The sequence below is a fragment of the Podarcis melisellensis genome (assembly GCF_964234715.1).
Source record: "Podarcis melisellensis genome assembly, chromosome: 17".
NCBI classification, from domain to species: domain Eukaryota; kingdom Metazoa; phylum Chordata; class Lepidosauria; order Squamata; family Lacertidae; genus Podarcis; species Podarcis melisellensis.
In genome coordinates, this window is record NC_138534.1 from 11,801,740 (window position 1) to 11,822,910 (window position 21,171).

Sequence of the window (21,171 nt, forward strand, 5' to 3'; positions counted from 1 at the left end):
GAAGCACCACTTTAGCTAATGGGGCCTCTCGCTGCTGCCGCTCCACCGGAGCACGATTTCTGTTCTCATCCTGAAGCAAAGTTCTTAACCTGAAGCACTATTTCTGGGTTAGCGGAGTCTGTAACCTGAAGCGTATGTAACCTGAGGTACCACTGTATCTTCTTCTAACTGTGTAGGCAACCATTCTTCCTTTTCCCACCATTGCTTATCCGAGTCAGAGCTACTGAGAAATGGTGGAGGAAGAGTATAAGCCAAAACTGCAAAGTGTCATGAACTGCAGTGTCAGGCGTCAGAGGATCCAACCCTCACGGTAGGTTGCCAGGAAGGGATAAGACAAGGAAATAATATTAATAAGAATAATTTATTTATACCCTGCCCATCTGGTTGGGTTTCCCCAGCCACTCTGGGTGGCTCCCAACAGAATTAATGATAATAATAATAATAATTAAAAAATGATAAAACATCAGACGTTAAAAACTTCCCTAAACAGGGCTGCCTTCAGATGACTTCTAAAATTCAGGTAGTTGTTTATTTCCTTGACATCTGATGGGAGGGAGTTCCACAGGGCAGGAGCCACTACCAAGAAGGCCCTCAAAGCTGGACCTCAGTGTCCAGGCTGAATGATGGGGGTGGAGACACGTCCTTCAGATATACTGGGCTGAGGCTGTTTAGGGCTTCAAAGGTCAGCACCAACACTTTGAATTGTGCTCGGAAACGTACTGGAAGCCAATGTAGGTATTTCAAGACCGGTGTTATATGGTCTCAGCGGCCGCTCCCAGTCACCAGTCTGGCTGCCGCATTCTGGATTAGTTGTAGTTTCCTGGTCACCTTCAAAGGTAGCCTCACATAGAGCACATTGCAGAAAGTTCTTACTATTCAATATTCACAGAGAGAGGCTTAGAAATGCAGCCTCTTGGAATAATGGCATTGCTCCGAGTGAAGCTCCACCCCTTCCGTCTCTCCCACTTCCTCATGAGTCATTGCTACAGGTGCTGGAAAGTGCCCTCTGCCTTTGAGCACTTTGCTCTCCTACTTTCAAGGCCTGCCTTGTTCTGGGAGAGGAGGGTGTGCTGCCAAATACAGCAGTTCTTTCCAAGGATATCCGGACAAAAGGAATGAGGAGGTGGAAGGGGAACCAAAACAGTTTTATTAACAAATAAACAGCAGGCATACAAAGCATAACATAAAACATATCCAACAGGGGCTACCCAATCTCCCCTACAGCTGCCTGGAGCCCCAGGTAGAGCATCGGTCTCCCAGCATCAGGTCCTTTGATCCGGGCAGAAGCTCACCGGGCCCCTCCCACCTATGGCTTTTATAGCCTGCCTTGATGTAATCAAGTGCACCTGGAATACAGAGCGGCTGAGAGTCTCTCACTACCTGCAGCCGGGCATCCAGCCAGCACTTCCAACACAGAAGAACCCAAGAAACTCCTGACAGGTGTGTGAAACACAAGAATCCAGCAGACCTCAAGCTGGAGATGTTAAAGGGAAAGGGACATGCCACCTAACTCCTCAAAATACAATTGTCTTCCGCATTTCCACTACAGAGGGGTCTGGAATGCTTTTGAAAGACAGTGAGTCCATCAGCTGTTGCTCCCCTGGTGCTTCTTCTTCCTCCTCCTTTACTCCCATTATTTCCCAGCTTTCCCCCTCATCTGCCACTGAGCAGTGACCTCCCTCAAACCGTTGTTGTAGGAACCGTTGTTGTGGGAAGAGGATCCCAGCGAGCCGTGTAGCCATGACTGGGGCACACCGGGGCAGACTGGGGGTGAAGAAGGAGAGGTTGGGGCAGAAAGTCTTCACAGAATGATGGAGGATGGTGAGGGAATGGAGGTCAGTGCCCAGGAACCAGAGCAGCAGGACCCATCGCCAGAAGGGCCCCTGTCTCTCTGAACACGATGGGCTCTGAGAGGTAAGGAACAGCAGGAGGTACGCTCTAGGAGGCGGAGGTAGGCAAGGGCCCACAAAGGCATGTCAATGTGACACCTGCAGGCCTCACATTAGTTTGGTCCACACTGTGTTGGGCCCGGGGGTAACCCGTGAAACGCAGTCCAGGACTAGTCCAGAATCCGAAGGTTCCACTGGGAGTCAGTCCAACAGGGCCAAGGCAGGACACGAGGCAGGAAACCAGGCAAGGACAGGTACAGGATCTAGCATACAGCAATGTTGCTCCCGCAACCTGGGGTGGGGTCCGACAGCCTTTTATCTTTGTTGGGGTAGCTGCCGGTCTCACCTCCCTGTTTCACCCAAAGGCGAGCACTTCTCCTGCAAGTACTCAGGTCTCTCCTTCTCTCAGACCTTAGTCTCTGCAGCTCAGGAGACGTCAGTGGGTTACTAGACCCAGGGGCCGCCTCAGCCTCCCCTGACCCAACCGGTAGTGGAGCAGCTGTAAGTGATGGCCCAGCTGAAGGCAACGAGGGCACCCCCGCATCTGGAGCCAGGGCAGGCTCAGGCCCCTGACTCTGCCCAGCTGGTGTTTGTTGCAGGGGAACCTGTGCAGACTGGGACTCTTCAGGATCAGGCCCCAGACTGGGTTCAGATGATGCCTGAGGCAAAGGATCAGGTGCGGACTGAGTCTCCTCGAGTCCAAGCCCGAGTCCCAGGCCATCACACCCACCCACATCTCTTTCAGATACATCCATGATGTGTAGAAGCTCTGGGCTGGAAGATGAGAAATGAATCTGGGGGAGGAGAGCATTTCTGCACCTCCTGATTACTAAGTAGCATGGAAGTAAGCCAGAGGATTTGCTCAGGGGAGACAAGAAGGAGATCCTTTGCCTCCACCAAGAGCAGATAGCAGCCTTTCTTCTGCTGCAACACACACAAGCTATCCACAGTTTGCTTTTTCTCTTCTTAAGGTGTGCAAAAATAAACGCAAATAGCTTAAGTGTTGCAAAATAGATACATGTTTATTATAGAAAGAAATTCACACTATACCCTGTTCCAAGCTCTCTCTCACGTGACAAATACAATCTGCTCATACTGAGAACCACTCATTTCTCCTGCCTCCTTGCGAAAGATGTGAAGAGAACAGCTCTGAGCATGCGCCAAACAGCCCCTGGACAAACCCAAAAGCCAGTTAATGTTAGACATGTTACCTGGGTTGAGAAAATGAAAATGAGAGGGAAGCTGCACATCAAGGTAAAATGAAAATTGGCTTTTTGCTGCCCGGAGACAGATGGGTGGGACCTCCTGGCCATGGATATACTTTTGGATTGAGATTGGCTGAGTGGTACAGAGAACTGATTGGCCAGAGAATGGAAGATTGACAGGAAAGTATCCAGAACGCTCTCTACATCAAAATGGGTGATGGAAGGATGTGTGAGAACAGAAAAAAATGTGGCTTTGAGATTTTGCAGGGTGCTTATTTTTTAAAAAATGCAGGCCATTTCACTTGGTAGAGCTGAGCACCACTGGATCATAACAGAAGCCATGTTTATAGGAATGGGTCCATGCCCAATACGACATTTCACAATATTTAAAAGCCGCAAGGAAGTGGAAGCTGAACTATGAATCAACTCACAGTACTGCAAAAGCACAGAAATTTTGAAAAACCGAAGACATATTGTGAGAGAGCAAATTGTGCAATTGTCTCTAGGCCGCAGGCATGTTTGCAATGAGAGATTTCATATTTATATTTTCTGAGTTTTGGGATTGTTGCATCCCTAGTACACCTGTGGAGGTGACCTGCCCTTCACCAGCCTGCTGTGACCAGTTTGCAAAGCATTTTGAAGATCAAATCAGTCACTTCCGATCCTACTTGCACATGGCTGTTGTAACAGTTCCTGAAGAGCAGGAGTGGGGAATCTTTGGCCTCCAGAGGTTGATGAACTAAAATTCCAACCAACCCTAGACACCATGCCCAATGACCAGGGATGATGGGAGTTGTAGTTCAGCAACTTTTGGGGGGGAAAGGTTCCCCACACCTGCTGCAGATGCCCCTGAATCTTCTGCTCATCTGGTTAGTTTGGATTCTTCCCATTAGTACCTCCCAGGGAGGCAGCCAAACGGACTGGAAACTCAAATCCATTTGACCCTTACCAAATATTAGAGAGGTTTTGTTTATTGCTTAGAGTAATGATTAACTCTTCTTTTATAGATGCCATTGACCTTAATTCCAATACCAAAATCAAACAAAAGCAACCATATAATTGGCCTGGGCTGATGTGAATAAGCACAGGCTGGGTTTGAATGTTCCATGTTGAGGAATAGCGATCAAGTGGACACAGATATTCTAATTTAGCCTTTAATAAGAAAGATTAATTAGAGTCACCCCTCTCAAGTTTCAGACAGGGTTTTGGGTTGGAGAATGCTTTTGTGGCCCTGATCAATTTTCTGTATCTAGAGGTTGACACAAAGTATGTGCCCTGTGTTGTAACACCTTGAAAGAGAATTTTATGAAGATGATTTATAGGTGGTACCTAATGCCAAGTAAATTAGCAAAAATGTATAAATCAGATTCAAGTACGTGTTGGAAGTCTCAAGAAATGGAGGGTACGTTTTATCATATGTGGTGTAAATTAGTGAAGGATTTCTAGAAGATGATATATAGTGAAATGAAGTGGAGTGCACATGAACTCAAGGTGGTGTGTTTGCCTCTTCTAGATGGAGTCATAGTTCTCCTAAAAGAGTGACTCACAGTTTGGGTGTGTTCCTAGATTGCCTTTTGGCTGAGTCACTGGTAGCAGGAAATTTTGTCATTTGTTACCAGCCAGTTGTAACCTATCTTTTCAGAGACGGATGCCGTCTGTACCTAGTGCCTTGCTCATTTTTAATTTCTCAGTAGCAACTTGAATTTGTCTCTTGTCTAGGGTTGGAGGAGAAATTTGATCTTCTTTGCATTTTAACAAGAAGCCACCTAATTCACACTTCTCAAAGGTATCCTTTGAATTTTGCACTTCTCTGAATTTTGTGGTGCAGTTCTCCAGCCAAACAATATGAACAAATACTGCATATGTTCTGGGGACATGTGATTAAAAATTTATACACATTTTCATATGGTGAAAATAATATACCAAAATGTCTACTAGGGGAAACTGCTTGCAAAAATGTGTTAATATGTACAAAAATGTGTTGACTAGGAGGAATTTGCATTAGAAATCCTGGTGAACATTTATGAGAAGAAATTGAAGATTATTTCAGAAGTCCAGAGAACTTAATTTAAGACTTCAGTATTCTAACCTTATTGAACTCAACAGCATTTGCTTCTGAGTAGGCATGTACAGGGGACACGGGTGGCGCTGTGGGTTAAACCACAGAGCCTAGGATTTGCCGATCAGAAGGTCGACGATTCAAATCCCCACGACGGGGTGAGCTCCTGTTGCTCAGTCCCTGCTCCTGCCAACCTAGCAGTTCGAAAGCAAGAAGTGCAAGTAGATAAATAGGTACCGCTCCAGCAGGAAGGTAAACAGCATTTCTGTGCGCTGCTCTGGTTCGCCAGAAGCGGCTTAGTCATGCTGGCCACATGACCCGGAAGCTGTAAGCTGACTCCCTCGGTCAGTAAAGCGAGATGAGCGCCGCAACCCCAGAGTCGGCCATGACTGGACCTAATGGTCAGGGCCCCCTTTACCTTAACTAGGCATGTACAGGATTGCATTATTAATTTGCCTACATCTATCTCAATGCAAGGGAGCAATGAGATAAAAAAAAAAATTCAATGGAATGAAGACGATTAAGAGGGAGAGACCAGAAATGCAAAATTTCCACATTTCATTTTCTTCTGACTTAAATGTTTACAATAAGCACTTAGTAATAATTTTGGAATAACAATATTTTTAATGGCCACCCAACATTTATAAACCAGGGCAAAGGTAAAGGGACCCCTGACCATTAGGTCCAGTCGTGACCAACTCTGGGGTTGCGGCGCTCATCTCGCTTTATTGGCTGAGGGAGCCGGCGTACGGCTTCCGGGTCATGTGGCCAGCATGACTAAGCCGCTTCTGGTGAACCACAGCAGCGCACGGAAACACTGTTTACCTTTCCTCCTATTTATCTACTTGCACTTTGATGTGCTTTCGAACTGCTAGGCTGGCAGGAGCAGGGACTGAGCAATTGATGCCTAATTCAGAAATAAACCTCACTGAGTTCAAAAGGACTTACCCCCAAGTAAATCTTATTGGGGTCTTATTTTATACATCATAAGGTACAGAATCACCTCATGATGAGAATTATGAATGAGGGACTTTAAGAAAGAAAGTGATGCCTCTCGATACGATGACGAGGAGGCAGCCAAAGGGGAAAAAGTCAGCCCCAGGCATGGGTAGAACAAATGTTTGTGAAATCTCCCTCTCTTTCTGCCATCTCTCCCCACTCGTAGAACAGGAAGCCGATTAAGACTCTGTACACATTGCAAGCTTAAAATACACAGAGGTTGTTCTTTTTCTCAATTCAGATCGAAGCCAGTTTGAGGACTCATGGGTCCAAGTACAGTATTCCCTTAAAAAACAGCAGTATAGATTTGGATTCTGGTTAACTTCATTTGCACACCATTTCTCAAACCAGCACTGGGACTGCACATGATGCAAAGTAAGCAGGAGTGTGTACACAGCCAAAGGGACGTTTTAGTTGGTGGCAATGTGCCATGGCAGATGAGTTTGGACAGCTGTCTTTAAAGAAACAGAAACAATCTGTCATATGAACATAGCTGTCAACTTACAGATTTGAAAATAAGGGACCAGCAGCCTCGAAAATCAATGACCAACCTAGACAGCATCTTCCATTCTGAAGGAAATCAGCCCTGAGTGCTCACTGGAAGGACAGATCCTGAAGCTGAGGCTCCAATACTTTGGCCACCTCATGAGAAGAGAAGATTCCCTGGGAAAGACCCTGATGTTGGGAAAGATGGAGGGCACAAGGAGAAGGGGACGACAGAGGACGAGATGGTTGGATAGTGTCTTCGAAGCTACAAACATGAGTCTGACCAAACTGCAGGAGGCAGTGGAAGACAGGAGTGCCTTGCGTGCTCTGGTCCATGGGGTCACAAAGAGTCGGACACGACTAAACGACTAAACAACAACAAGCCTCGAAAATAAGGGATCAGCAGCCAAAATAAGGGATTTTGGCTTAGCTTTTACAGAAATCCGCCACTCATGGAGCCATGCTGCTTTTGCTGCGACTGACTGTGTTTTGCAGGGGGTTGGACTAGATGAACCTAAGGGTCTACAACTCCAACCAAAGAAGAGTGGCAGACAAAACGGATGAACGACGTCGAGATGGCAAAGCTTACAGGCAGAATTAGAAATCAGGAAGAGGACCTCTTTAATAAAGAATGGGGAAAGTTTATAATTTATTTGAAAAGCTATTGTAAAGAGTTACATACATTGGTAGGATTGACAGAAAACTTGTAGTAAAAATTTGAACTATGGATGGACAAATGATTTATAAAAATAGAGTTATGAAAGGGATGCAGAGGGGGAAATCACTACATTAAGATGCTGCACTGGTTGGAGGGGATGCTAAGCAGCATGTTGGGGCTGCCATCGTCCTGGCGTGAGGAGTTCCATCGGCCCTTCCCTTCCTGAGAGAGAGGGAGGGAGAGAGACTCTCATCCACACCGCCCGTGAGCCCGGCATGAGGTAATGATGGCGCTGCGGCGGCCGCAGAAGCGCCGCGCTTCTACATCCCTCCTCATCCCCTCCTCTTCCTCCTCCTTCAGGCCGCCTCCTCAGCCGCTGCTGCCGCCTCCGCTGCCTCTGGCTTCCCCTGGCAGTGAGGCGGAAGTCTTGCAAGAGAGGGGCTGCCTGCCCGTCCGCTGCCGCCCGTCTCTTCACGACGCACCTCTGAGGGGGGAAAAGGAGAGACGGAGACGTGGCAGCTTGTGCGCGCACTCTCCTGCGGCGGAGGATCCCGAGCCGCTGCTTGTCTCCCAAGCCGGGCGAGCATGAAACCCGGGAAATTCAAGGGACATCATCAATAAGGGACAGCAGCGGGACACGGCGCTGGGATAAGGGAGTTTCCCGCCAAATAAGGGACGGTTGACAGCTATGCATATGACAGTTGTACATTCTCCTCTCTCAGCCAAATTTGGGATTACAGATGAGTTGAGTGAACAATTGTGTTATAAAGAACTGCAAGTCGCTTTGGGTTGCCTTGGGCAAGATAAAGTGACTGAGAACTTTAGTAAATAATAAATAGTCAGAATGAATGTTTCTTCTGGTAGCAGCTCACCTAGAAATGGCCAGACATTGGCCCTCCGCTACAGGAGTTCTTGGTATGCTAAAGTTTGGTCTGTTGCTGTGGCTGAAAAGTTAACTTGTCAAGTACAGTGGTACCTCAGGTTAAGTACTTAATTCGTTCCGGAGGTCCGTACTTAACCTGAAACTGTTCTTAACCTGAAGCACCACTTTAGCTAATGGGGCCTCCTGCTGCTGCCACACCACCACCGCCCAATTTCTGTTCTCATCCTGAAGCAAAGTTCTTAACCTGAAGCACTATTTCTGGGTTAGCGGAGTCTGTAACCTGAAGCGTATGTAACCTGAAGCGTATGTAACCCGAGGTACCACTGTAGAAGCAAATCACATCAAATCCTTCGACTTTCTATGTTGAATGGCATTTATTGTTTTCATATACGTACTACAAAGACAAAACAAGGAGGCCCCCTTATGGAAATCTGTGGAGAGATCTACTGGATTATGCACAGGAGTTATTACTGTGCCTCTCATATGCCTATGCAAATACCCAGTTGTCCATTGTAATTCTCTAAACAAAGTGACTAATGAGCTGCTTTTGCCTTGGTTCGTGGTTATTTGTTGTCACATGTTTCTTACAATTTGTGATTCTTTTTTTTAAGGGCTAGTGTTGTACATGTGGATGGTACATTCTTTCACCTTTTTGATTTATTTAACAAGTTTAAATGCCACTTAATCAGAAAACCTAATTGCAGTTTACAGAAAAACAATCTCATCGTGACATACCGTAATAAAGCCTTAACATTACATGTCTGACTATAAATCACATGTATTGCTAATTATTACTTGTAGATTTTAACAACTCCCGTTGATAATAGGATGGCTGATTTATGCTTTGAAACTCCACCATGGGTTATAAATTTGTTTACATTGTTTCCTCCTTAATAAAAACATCATAAAAAGGAGCAGGTGAGTGGATCAGAGGCAAGCTTCTGGCCACGCAGTCTGCTCACTGGCCCCGCCCCCAGGCTGCCACGGATTGGCCAGAATTCATGGATTGGCAGGAACCCAGCCAATGGCTGGGTCAAAATGGCGGGGCTCCAGGATGGGGGAGCGCCAGGCCGAGTCACAACTGCTGCCCACCCTTGTACCAGGTAAGTGGCCATTGCCTCTTCAATAAAAACACCATAAAAAGCATACTGTGGCAAGTTGCTGTCATTTTCAGAACCGTTCAGAAACCAACCTGCTTCCATGTAGGAATTGATGTATATTTCTTCTTGGTAGAGAACTGGAAAACTTTATTTTGGCTTGAGGTTCTGCAGGTTTTAGATGCTCTTTTCTATGCAACTTTTGAGAGTTTCAAAGCACAGTACCTGACTCCTTTTGTCATGGATACACATTTCAGACTCAGTGGTAGACACTGCTTTGAAAGCAGCTACAAGTTTGAATAAACACTGACCTTATACCTTATGACTTTTTTTAAAGGCAGGTTAAGACATGATCCTCAAGAAGAGATTCTGGTGGTGTTCTTTGACATGCCCTTTTAAATGTGTTTGTGGGAGGCGGGGGCTATTGGTTTGTTTTGCTTATGCTCTTTTTGTGGATTTTGTGTTTTTATTCGGCATTCTTATGCTGTGAACTGCCCTGAGATCTTTGGATGAAGGTAAATGGAGGGATGGAGGGATGGAGGGATGGGTGAATGGGCCCCACCTCCTAGACACGCTTTAGGAACCAGAGCTTCCTGTAATTCTGAAGCAGAGCCACTCCCTATGGCCTGGGCAGGCCGGGTCGTCCTCTTATATACCTGCTGGGAATGACAAGGCATCTGACCCTCACCTTAATCTCATAGCTCTCCTGTAGCTGCCTCTGATTGGTTATCATTTAACTCTCACGGGAAATAATTAGCATCACACGTCATGTGCATGGAAGTTGCCAAACCAATTAACCAACTAGAAGGATTACTGTTAATAGAACCAGTTTTCCTATACTGTAACTTGATACTGCTGAATATGGCAGCCCACAAGGCAAACACTTATGGAAACCTTCCAAATTTAATTCCTTTGTATTCTGTAGAGAAACCAGCTTTGACATTTAGATACATTTCCAATTTCTTTTAGGTGTGGGGTGGTGAGACTAAAGGGTACATCTCAAATGTGTGTTGTGGGGCTGGCAGCCTGCTAAGTACCATTGGTGTGAACATGATGGTTCAAAACCAATTTGGCTCTTTTTGTGTCTTATCCATACTTGCTTCTTTTTGCCCATGAACCTAAATGAAGAAGTCATGATTTCTGCACATGTTGTAATGGACACCATCTCCCATCCTTCAGCTGGCATGATGCTGAATCCACGTTGGAATGCATTCCCCTCAAAAAAAAAATTGCAACGCAGTCAAGTTGTTTTGTCCCTTGATTATGCACTCTTGCAAGTTCCATAACAAAGAAAGTAAAGTACATAAATCTGGCAAGACTCACAGCTTACATAAGGGGACAATCGGACCAGAAATTATTAAAAGAATGGGGTTGTGCTAAAGAGTATATGAAAAAACATTGTTCTGGAGTTAGTATATTGGTATGTAATGAATGATGCTTTACAGGGTTAAAGAATAAGAAAAATGGTGTAAAAAAGCACAAAGATGGAAGTAATCTAATTAGACACAACAATACAGTAAGAGTAAATTTTTTGAGGTCTTAGAACAAAGGAAGGAAGTCATTGTCTGTTTATGTACGTAATGATATGGTTTTGTTCTGTAGATGTGTGCTTTTTTGTTTTTGTTTAGTTTAGTTTTGTTTCCTTTGCTTTTTTTTCTTTTCCTTTCCTTTTCTGGTTTTTTTCTATATGTTCCCGGGATTTTTGAATGTATAGTATTATTTTGGATTCAATGTTTGTAATTTTTGTTATGACTCTGCATTGAAAATAAAAAAAATAATTTTTTTTTAAAAAACAAAGAAAGTAAAGGTGTTCAGAACATGGAGCTTGTGCCATGAGGAATCTAGTGATACATCACTGTCTTATTCTTCTTTGGTGATCACTCGTAGCTGAGTAAGATTGTATTACGTGAACACGGTCTTATCATTGAGTCAGTAAGCAACTGTGGAGGCCAATTCTGAATCCACACGTCCTTCCACATTGGGGACATGGGTTTCTGAGTTCATCATGGTGAGGGTTTGCCAAGCGTGCCTTCCTCTTAGCACATGTCTTCCTTTCGTCCTGAGTTTGAGCGTCTTCAAAGTCCATGACACCTTTGGTAAACTGGAGCACTTGCAGGCCAGTGTTTCCCAGTTGTCAGTGTTTATACCATATTTTTAAAGATTTGCCTTGAGAGAGTCTTTAAACTTCTTTTGTTGACCACCAGCATTATGCTTTCCATTTTTAAGTTTGGAATAGATCATAGCTGTCAACGTTTCCCCCTTTTTAAGGGAAATTCCCTTATTCTGAATAGGATTCCTCATAAGAAAAGAGAAAAGTTGACAGCTATGGAATAGAGTAGTTGCTTTTGAAGACGATAATCGGGCATCCGAACAACATGGCCGGTCCAACAAAGTTGATGTTGAAGAATCATTGTTTTGACACTGGTGATCTTTGCTTCTTCCAGTACACTGGCATTAGTTTGCCTGTCTTCCCAAGTGTTGTGTAAAAAAATTCGGAGACACCATTGATGGAATCTTTCGAAGAGCTGGAGACGGAGTTTATAAGTGGTCCATGTTTCACAGGCATACTGTAAGGTTGGTAATACAACAGCTTTGTAAGCAAGCATTTTGGTTTCCCTGCGAATGTCTACCCTGCGAATGTCTACCTTGCTGTCCAAGGCACAAAACCCCTGCAGGAATGACTGGGTCTCAACCACACCCTAGTGCCTTTCCCTTTTCAGATCTTTTCCATCCCAAACATTGTGCAATGGTTTTGGCACAGTGTTGTTCCTTTGTTGCTAGGGAGGGGCAGGCAGGCATCCCTTTCCCACGCCTAGAATGATCTGGCTTCAGAAGGCCTCAGGATAGGACTGTGAGGCGAAACTAGCAGGGAAGTTGATGAGCCAGCAGCCTCTGTCCTCTCCGCTCAGTAAACAGGAAGGCCTCCATCTCAGGGTGCACAAATATAAAGGATACTGCTGCCAAGGGTGTATGAGGTACCGTATTTTTCGCTCTATAAGACGCACCAGACCACAAGACGCACCTAGTTTTCGGAGGTGGAAAACAAGAAAAAATATATTCTGAATCTCAGAAACCAGAACAGCAAGAAGTGAAAGCAGCAATCCCTCTTGCTGTTCTGGCTTCTGGGACAGTTGCGCAGCCTGCATTCGCTCCATGAGACGCACACACATTTCTCCTTACTTTTTAGGAGGGAAAAAGCGAGTCTTATAGAGCAAAAAATACAATAGTCAGTTGGGGGTGGGCAAAGAGGGGTAGGACCAAAGAGTGTTGTGGAGGGTGGGAGAAAATTGAGCTGCCAGTTGGAGGAGACTGCCCTAAATTGCTGACCTGCCCATGCAGATGTCATGCTACTGGTACTCTTCCTGACTGGTTCAAATCTTTTCTGGTGTTGGAGGTTGAACTCTGAATTTTGTTAAAGGACCACTGCTATAGCTGAAGGAACTCACGATCCTGTGGGGTCCGCTTGTTGGTTAGAGTAAAGCAAGAAACTGCAACCAGGTATATAAAAAGCAATGCAGTTCATAAGCCTGATCTTTAGTTTGTTGCAACAAGGTTTCTACGACTAAAATAACATCAGAAGAAGAAGCCCCCAAGAAAGGATGCAATTTCTTTAAAAGCTGTCCCCTACTCCCCGATCCCACCTCTAAGAGTGTAGTACAAACATCACAACATGTCACAGAAAGAGGTGGTGTTTAATGGAAATGTGAGTCCTTGACAGGTCACCTGATATGTGTGTGTGTGTGTGTGTGTGTGTATCTATATCTATATATCAGGTTTATACATTTCAATAATTTGAAAGTCATTTTAACATTTCAAAACCTGACTTCCTTCCCCCTCTTTCTGCGGTTCCTTAAATTTATTTTTAATATTTTCGGCATATCCAAATTAACTCAATTTGTTCATTTATTAATCTAAATATATACTGTTACAAAACTGCAGGTTACAGTGGTACCTCGAGTTACATACGCTTCAGGTTACAGACTCCGCTAACCCAGAAATAGTACCTCAGGTTAAGAACTTTGCTTCAGGATGAGAACAGAAATCGTGCGGCGGCAGCGGGAGGCCCCATTAGCTAAAGTGGTGCTTCAGGTTAAGAACAGTTTCAGGTTAAGAACGGACCTCCGGAACAAATTAAGTACTTAACACGAGGTACCACTGTATTACAATAATCCTGCCAATGTTCTTATCTGTTTACAATTTGTTTGCAAATATTCAATAAACCATTTCCATTCTTTTATAAAAAGTTTGTTATCTTGATTTCTTATTTTTCTGGTAAGTTTTGCCATTGATAGGTCACCTGTCAATCAAGATATCTGAAACTTGACAGGCCAGCTGTCAATCAAGATATCTGAATGGCAAGTCTCCACTCATATTTCACCTTTCAGGCGTACATTAACATTTGCCTTCACATTCAATCACAGTCATTGTCATACGCTATTCACCTTATCTGTGTCAAACATTTCTTTATTTGTGCATTGATAGCTGCCCTTTTCTCCTAACACCAGTTCTGATAGCCTGTTTGGCAATTTCCCAAGACTGGATTCTGCCCATGTTATCCTGCGCCTTGGAGATCGTGGCAGTTCATGGTTTGGTCTGATCCCTGGAACCCCTTTGGTTTAGGTAGTGATCTTCGGCTTGACTTTTATTTACAATTAAACCCATGTTCATACAGTTTCCAGAGTTCCTTCATGTTTTTCCTGAGCTTTCATTCATAAAATTGGCCAAGATTAATAACTAGTACTAAACTTATTTCACGCACACGGTTTGACAGGCAGGTCTCTGCACTGGCGGAGGAAGAGGGGGCACCACAATCCTGGTGGGGTGTCATTGTGGCTGCCCCCCTGCACAAGGCGCCACTCCCCCATAGGTGACACGCCGCGCCCCCGGGACACATGCCATGCCCCCTGGGATGAGCGCCAGCCATGCCCCTGCCTGCTCTCCGCCCCCGGTGCCAGAGCATGAAGCTCCACCACTGGGTCTCTGTAGTTCTCCATTGATTTCAATAATAATAATAATAATAATAATAATAATTTTATTTATACCCCACCCTCCCCGGCCAGAGCTGGGCTCAGGAATGGGATAAATATATAATGTACTTGAAAGACCACTGTAAACACTCGAAATCTTTGGCAGGCTTTAAATAACGCTTGCAATGAAACATAGACTTTGGATACAATGGAGGATGATAAACTAGACAGATTTATACTATGCAGTTTAAAAAGTTAGTTAAAGAATCCACAGGGGGAGGAGGGGCGTCTTGAGATTCAAAAGAATATTGAGTAAAGTTTGATAATACTATTTGTGTGAAGGAATTTGTAAAAATCAAATGACAATTATTATTTTTTTAAATCATAGACACCACAATAAAACCTACTATTCTTCTGGTGGTAATAATTCTTATGCTTAAATAAGGAGGAAGAACCACCAATAAGAGGAAGGGGAAAGGTTAAAGGGAACAATTTATAGCAAAGTTCAGTCAGGTCTGGGGGAGAAGGTTCTCCCCCTAGTGGATACTCAAGGGAACAGCAACAAAGTGGTGTAATTCTAAGAGAACAGGAAAGGGGTCCCAGCACTGTGCCCCATGCCAGGAGCAGGGCCAAAAGTGCAGCCCTGGGCTTTGGAAATTGCAATATACACTGAACTCTGGTTTTGTTAGATACCAAGAGAAACAAAGCTGAATATTGCATCATTTCCCCGTCTCAAATCATCCTTCCAATTCCCCAGCACAACAGAGAAGAGATAAGTCACCGAGGGCATCATTAGGAAATTGGCACTTTTCAAATAAGTGATTTCTGAGGGACACCTGAACTTATAATTGCATTTATCAGTTTTGATTCCCTTCTGTTGTTCTCTTAGACAAACAAGACACTTGGGGGTTGGTTATTTTCTTCTGCTAAAATATGAACTTCAGGGACCGTTAGAGAGCTTGTTGCTATTTGATTCTTTTAAAAATAAACCAGTTTCATAGCAGAAATAAGAAATAAGAGGTGTAGCCCTTTTGTCGATCAGTAACTGGTTAAGTAAGAGAAAGCAGAGGGTAGGAATAAGTGGACAGTAAGCCCAAGTTTAGATTCATTAAGCATAATTTTGAGGTACAGTACCAGAGGAGGTTTCCTGCATGTTGGTCATCACTAATTACCCAGAATTTGCCATTATCTTGCACTAGCAATTTGAAGGATCCACTGATAAAGGATCCCCATGGTTTTGAAAGCCAGAGTGTATTGACTAAAAGCTTTGTGGCAGGAAAGGATCTCTGGACAGAGAACCTTGAATATTTCTATTAAATCCAACCCACATTTCAGTTCATGGAAATGGAGCAATGCTTTGAAAATAGCTTCTTTAGCTTAATATCTCTAGAATCAGATGACTATGTCCCTAGGGCGGTCTGATGCGTGAGGTCCTCATACTCAACCAACTACAAATCCACCTGACAGATACCTCATCCACCCACGTTTTACCTGCTTCTCCACAAGAATATAAATGGGGGACAGAAGCCTCACTGAAATCAAGACACACTATATCCATAGCATTCTCCTGATCCACCATGCTTGTAACTCTGTCAAAAAATTAAATGGGATTCGTCTGGCATGACTTGTTTTCCAGAAACCCATGCTGGGTCTTAGTAATCACAGAATCTTTTCTATGTGCTCACAGACAAATGGTTTTATTATCTGTTCTAAGACCTTTCCTGGTATCGATGTCAAGCTCACAGGTCAGTAGCTACCTGGGTCTTCTCCCCCACTACTTTTGAAGATCGGGACAACATTTGCCTGCCTCCAGTGAACGGGGACCTCATCTGTTCTTCAATAATTCTCAAAGATTATAGATTATAGATATATAGAGGCTCTGAAATAAGATCTTTTAGTACCTTCGGGAGGAGCTCATCAGGCCCTGCAATTTTGAATTAGGTTTTCCACCTTTTCTCTGTCACTCAATAGCATTTCTCCATCATCTCCATACAGAGGACATCCTACTTGCTTGTTCTTCCTCATGCTTTGAACATAGCCAAAGAAACCTTTATGATTTTTATATTTAACCTCTTGCAATCAGGAATTCATCCAGAGCTTGGGCTACCTGATCTTCTCCCTGCAAGTGTTGGCTGTTCATGTACACTTTTTATTCATGATTTCTCCTTCCTTCCATTTCTTACGTATGCTCTTCTTACACCTGGGCTCATCTGTAAGCACCCTGTGCAACCAAATCCGTTTCTTTAGATGATTTTGGTTCTTTATTAGATTTTCAGTTTTCCCATACTTCATGGAAATCATTCTGAAATCTCTCAGTAATGAACCAGCCCCAAATCTTCACAATGCTTCTGAGGATATTAGAAAGTGCTAGCATTGTGCTTATGGATTGAACTTTCCTCACCTTTTAGACTTTGGGTTTTTTATTTATTAAACAATATTCACATTACCTGTGAATTTAAGAAATCCTATTGATAACATGATGGTTGACTTACTTTAAGTTTTTCTGGTGGGATTTAGAAACTTGTTTACATTATTCCATGTTCAGAAAAAACATTGTAAAAAGGATAGTGTGGCAAACTGCTGTCATTTGGAACACCAAACCTTCTTCCTTGTAAGAATTATTTGCTATATATATATATTTCCTGGTTGATAACTGAAGAAGCTGATTGTGTTTTGAGGTTTGGCAGGTTTTATTTGAACTGCAGAATGGTTTAGTCATTCAAATGCTCTTCTCTATAACACTTTGAAGGGATATAAGAACAATTTCAAAGCCCCTGACTCTTTTTTTATCTTGGCCACAAGATTCATATTCAATGGCAGTTACTGTTTTCCATACAGAAGGCTCCAGATCCAATATTTTTCCAAAAGGGTATGAGGTAGCTTAGCAGGACTAGTGAAGACATCAACCTGAGACCCTGGAGAGCTGCTACAATTTGGAATAGACACTGACTGCATGAAAAGGCAGGTTAGGATAGGCATGATCCTCAGGAAAAGATTCTAGTTGTGTTGAGAGTTATGTTTTGTGATGCTGTTAATTTTGCAATTGATAGGAATATGGTGAAGTCTCAAACTCTTCAGCTCACTTGCCTCTGTGCTCCTTCATCAGTTTATGGGCTGTAGCCAGACATGAATTCACAGTGGAATTACATCAATTTAATTTTAATATGCCAAGATGTTTTCTGATTGCTAAAATTTTATTTCTCAAGGAAATGCAGTTTTGTAAACTGGATCTAATACCTCACAAACTTGGAAGCAGACATTTTATGAGTGCATTTCCCCCAAGTATTTTTTTTTTAATAAAACATCAGGTATGACCACTGTTGGAATCTGTAACACCTTTAAAGTTTATTTTCAGATGCTGCATCAATGGGAAAAGAAAATCAAACAATAGTGACAGAATTTATCCTTGCCGGATTTTCTAATTTCCCAGACCTGAAGATTCCGTTGTTTCTGGTGTTCTCTCTCATGTACCTGATAACTTTGATGGGAAATATAATCATCATCACTACGATACGGCTTAACCGCAGCCTCCACATCCCCATGTACTTCTTCCTCTCCATCCTCTCCTTCTCAGAAATCTGCTACACACTCGTCATTATCCCCAATATGCTTGCAAATCTTCTAAGAGAAAAGAAGACCATTTCCTTCATTGGCTGTGCTACTCAGATGTGCATTTTCCTGGGCTTTGGGTGCACAGATTGTATGCTTCTAGCAGTGATGGGGTATGACCGATATGTCTGCATATGCAAACCTTTACGTTATCAGATTCTGATGAATCAAAGACTCTGCACCAAGCTGGTGGCTTGCTCAGTATCACTCGCATTTATTTTTTCTACATCAGAGACTATAATCATATTTACCTTGCCTTTCTGTGGGTCAAATGAACTTAAGCACTTCTTGTGTGATTTAGCACCATTGCTTGAATTAGCCTGTGGTCGTAACTACATAGGTGAAATTGTCATTACCATTATTTCTTTTTTGGTTGTAATTGGTTCATTCTTGTTCATCCTTCTCTCGTACATTTTAATTGCAAACACTGTCTTGAAAATCCCCACAACGGCTGGGAAGCGTAAAGCCTTTTCCACTTGTGCCTCCCATCTTATTGTGGTCGTGGTGCACTTTGGGTGTGCTGGCATTATCTATTTAAGGCCCAAATCTAGTTACACGCTAGATGAGACGACATTTATTTCTGTCACTTACACAATGGTGACTCCGTTGTTGAACCCTTTAGTGTACAGCCTAAGAAACAAAGACGTCCAGATAGCGCTTAAGAAATCACTTGGCAAAAGCTCCTGCACCCAAAGAATGTGAAAATTAAACGTTATCCACTTTGAAGAGGAATTATGAAACCCAACAAATATCTGTTGTTTAATGGACAAAGAATGCCTCAAGTAGTATTGAAGCTTTTCCTCATCTTTTGAAAAAGTCATCTGTATATGGAATATTCACTTGGAAAAATGTGGCCTTGCTTTAGCATTTACAAACAACTTTGATTTTTCACTGGAAAAATAAATTGGGTAATAAATTTTCACTGGAAAATAAATTGGGTTGTCAGAATTTTCCCATACATGAACTTGTAATCATTCTGCCCTGCAACAAAGGAAATGTTTCTAAAGATTACTGTTGTTTTCTCCTCAATCCTAGCCCTCATTTTCACTACCAAACATTCACACAGAACTATGTCAAGCTCATAAAATGCTGAGACTGAAGTGTGAAATTTGTTCTTGCTGGGGTCAGTTTGGTGTCCATTTCTGCTTTTCTTTGGTACATAATTATTTCTGCCCTTCCTTGTCCCCAGTAATGGCTATTTTTAAAGAGGGGATCATATATGTTGCGTTTTCAAAGGTTGGAATTCATGTAACTGCTGATGCAGTTTAGTAGCGCTGCAGAGAGCTTGCTGAGGAGACCATGCATTAAAAAGGGACTCAAAAAATAACTTAAACAAGGTTTTAATAACAAAACCAAAAACTCCTCTTTCACTAAAGATAACAACAACAAACATGACCCAAACACCGACCCATCCCCCAGGGTAATGGGAGAGCTAGGTGCTGCTCCTTATATACTATACCCAATTACTGACACAGCTTGATTAACACAACTCAGCAGCTATGTTTCAAAGCTGTAAGACTGTGCCTCATTATTTGCCCTGGCCCTGGCCCTTAAAGACATACACAACTTGTGAAGCAATAATGAACCTTCACATTTTAAAGTGACCATTCAACAGTAACCAGACATGAATTAGATTGAGCTAATGAGATCAATAGTGGGTCTAACAGCGAAGAAGACTGTTTCTGCCAGAGGACTCTCTTTACAGCTGGAATTTTGGGGGCCTGGGCCTGGCTCCCTAGTCCAGCTGATAAAGGCTTTGTAAGGGAGCAGGCCTTGCTGTCCTCACCACAGCCGACGGAGACCCTTGGGTCCTTTTCAACTCTAAGATTCTATGGTTCCAACAACAATGGGGGAAAAGAACCATTCATGCAATGCTGCTCAAAACGTAGATGCCCAAGACAGCTGTTTACCATATAATATCAACTGTGAGTGACAAAACTTCTGTTTGTTTGGCTCAGCATTGCCAAAGGATAGAAAGAGCTACCAAATGGAACAGAAGCAGCCTGTTTTTGTCTCCCTGCTGCTAAGCCCTCTCTGTCATGTTAGATGTTTAGAGAGAGCAATGTCCCATAACCTTCCAAACCAACAATACCGGGATGGGAATCTGGATTTCCAGTGACTAGCAATGGAGATTTTAGCTGCTGCTTAGAACATAAATACAAGAGGATAGTGGTCTATGGTTGGGTTGTATTGCTTTCTAGAGAAAGTAATGCCAAATCTGGATCCATTGCCAAGGGTTGACCCACAATAATAGGAATTAGATTGAACACCTGCATCCAGTAGGCATTTAGAATGCAGATACTGCCATGAATTAATTTTTATAATGTTTTTATAATGTTGCACTATTTTGGTGTTGTTAGCCGCCCTGAGCCCGGCTTCGGCTGGGGAGGGCGGGATATAAATAAAATTTATTATTATTATTATTATTATTATTATTATTATTATTATTATTATTATATCATTTAGTATCCTCTGCAAAGGAAAAGGGGCTTAGCTTGGATTGTGGAGCATCAGTAATATATACAGTGGTGCCTCGCAAGACGAAATTAATCCGTTCCGTGAGGCTCTTCGTATAGCGTTTTTTTCGTCTTGCGAAGCAAGCCCATTGACAGCTTAGCGGATTAGCGCTACAGCTGTCAAGCGGCTTCCAGCGATCAGCTGTTAAGCGGCTTATCAGCGGAACAGCTGATAAGCGGCTTAGCGGCTTAAGAAAAGGGCGAAAAAAGCGGAAAAAACCCGCGGGGGGATGCAAGATTTTTTTCGTCTTGTGAAGCAACCCCATAGGGGAATTCGTTTTGCGAAGCGCCTCCAAAACGGAAAACCCTTTCGTCTAGCGGGTTTTTCGTCTTGCGAGGCGTTCGTCTTGCGGGGCACCACTGTACTCTGTGAAAATATTCAGTTTATGTTTATCTCCTTGAACCCTGATGCCTTCAGTGCCTTGTGAGATGTTAGGTGTTGTGCTAGCATTGTACTTGTAGATGGAACTTTCCCTGCCTATATGACGATGGGTGTGGCTTACCCCAGAACCATTTGTCCTGTACACTATTTTTTATTTATTAAACAATATTCGCACACCACTTAATCAGAAACACCAATCTGCACCTTACACAGAAACAATCTGTAATATTCATCATGATAAAATAAAAAAATGGAAAACAAGTAGATGTAACAAAATGTATCGATATACAGATGAAGTCAACAGTTTTAGGTAAAAATACACCCAATAAAATTACATGTATTATTAATTATTACTTGTAGCTTTTAACAACTCCCTTTGATAATAAGATTTTTGATTTATTTTACGTTATGAAACACCGTA

General features: G+C 43.0%; 1 protein-coding gene across 1 annotated transcript; it reads left to right on the forward strand.

The window, feature by feature from the left end:
- The first annotated feature begins 17,564 nt into the window (after positions 1–17,564).
- On the forward strand, positions 17,565–18,662 carry LOC309360104 (olfactory receptor 10T2-like). Its single transcript, XM_081894691.1, has one exon. The coding sequence runs from the start codon at positions 17,610–17,612 to the stop codon at positions 18,552–18,554; it is 945 nt and encodes a 314-aa protein (XP_081750817.1). The 5' UTR covers positions 17,565–17,609; the 3' UTR covers positions 18,555–18,662.
- The last annotated feature ends 2,509 nt before the right edge of the window (positions 18,663–21,171 follow it).

Bases quoted from the DNA above. Each gene is read 5' to 3' on its own strand.
- LOC309360104 (XM_081894691.1), top strand. From the start codon at position 17,610: ATGGGAAAAGAAAATCAAACAATAGTGACAGAATTTATCCTTGCCGGA.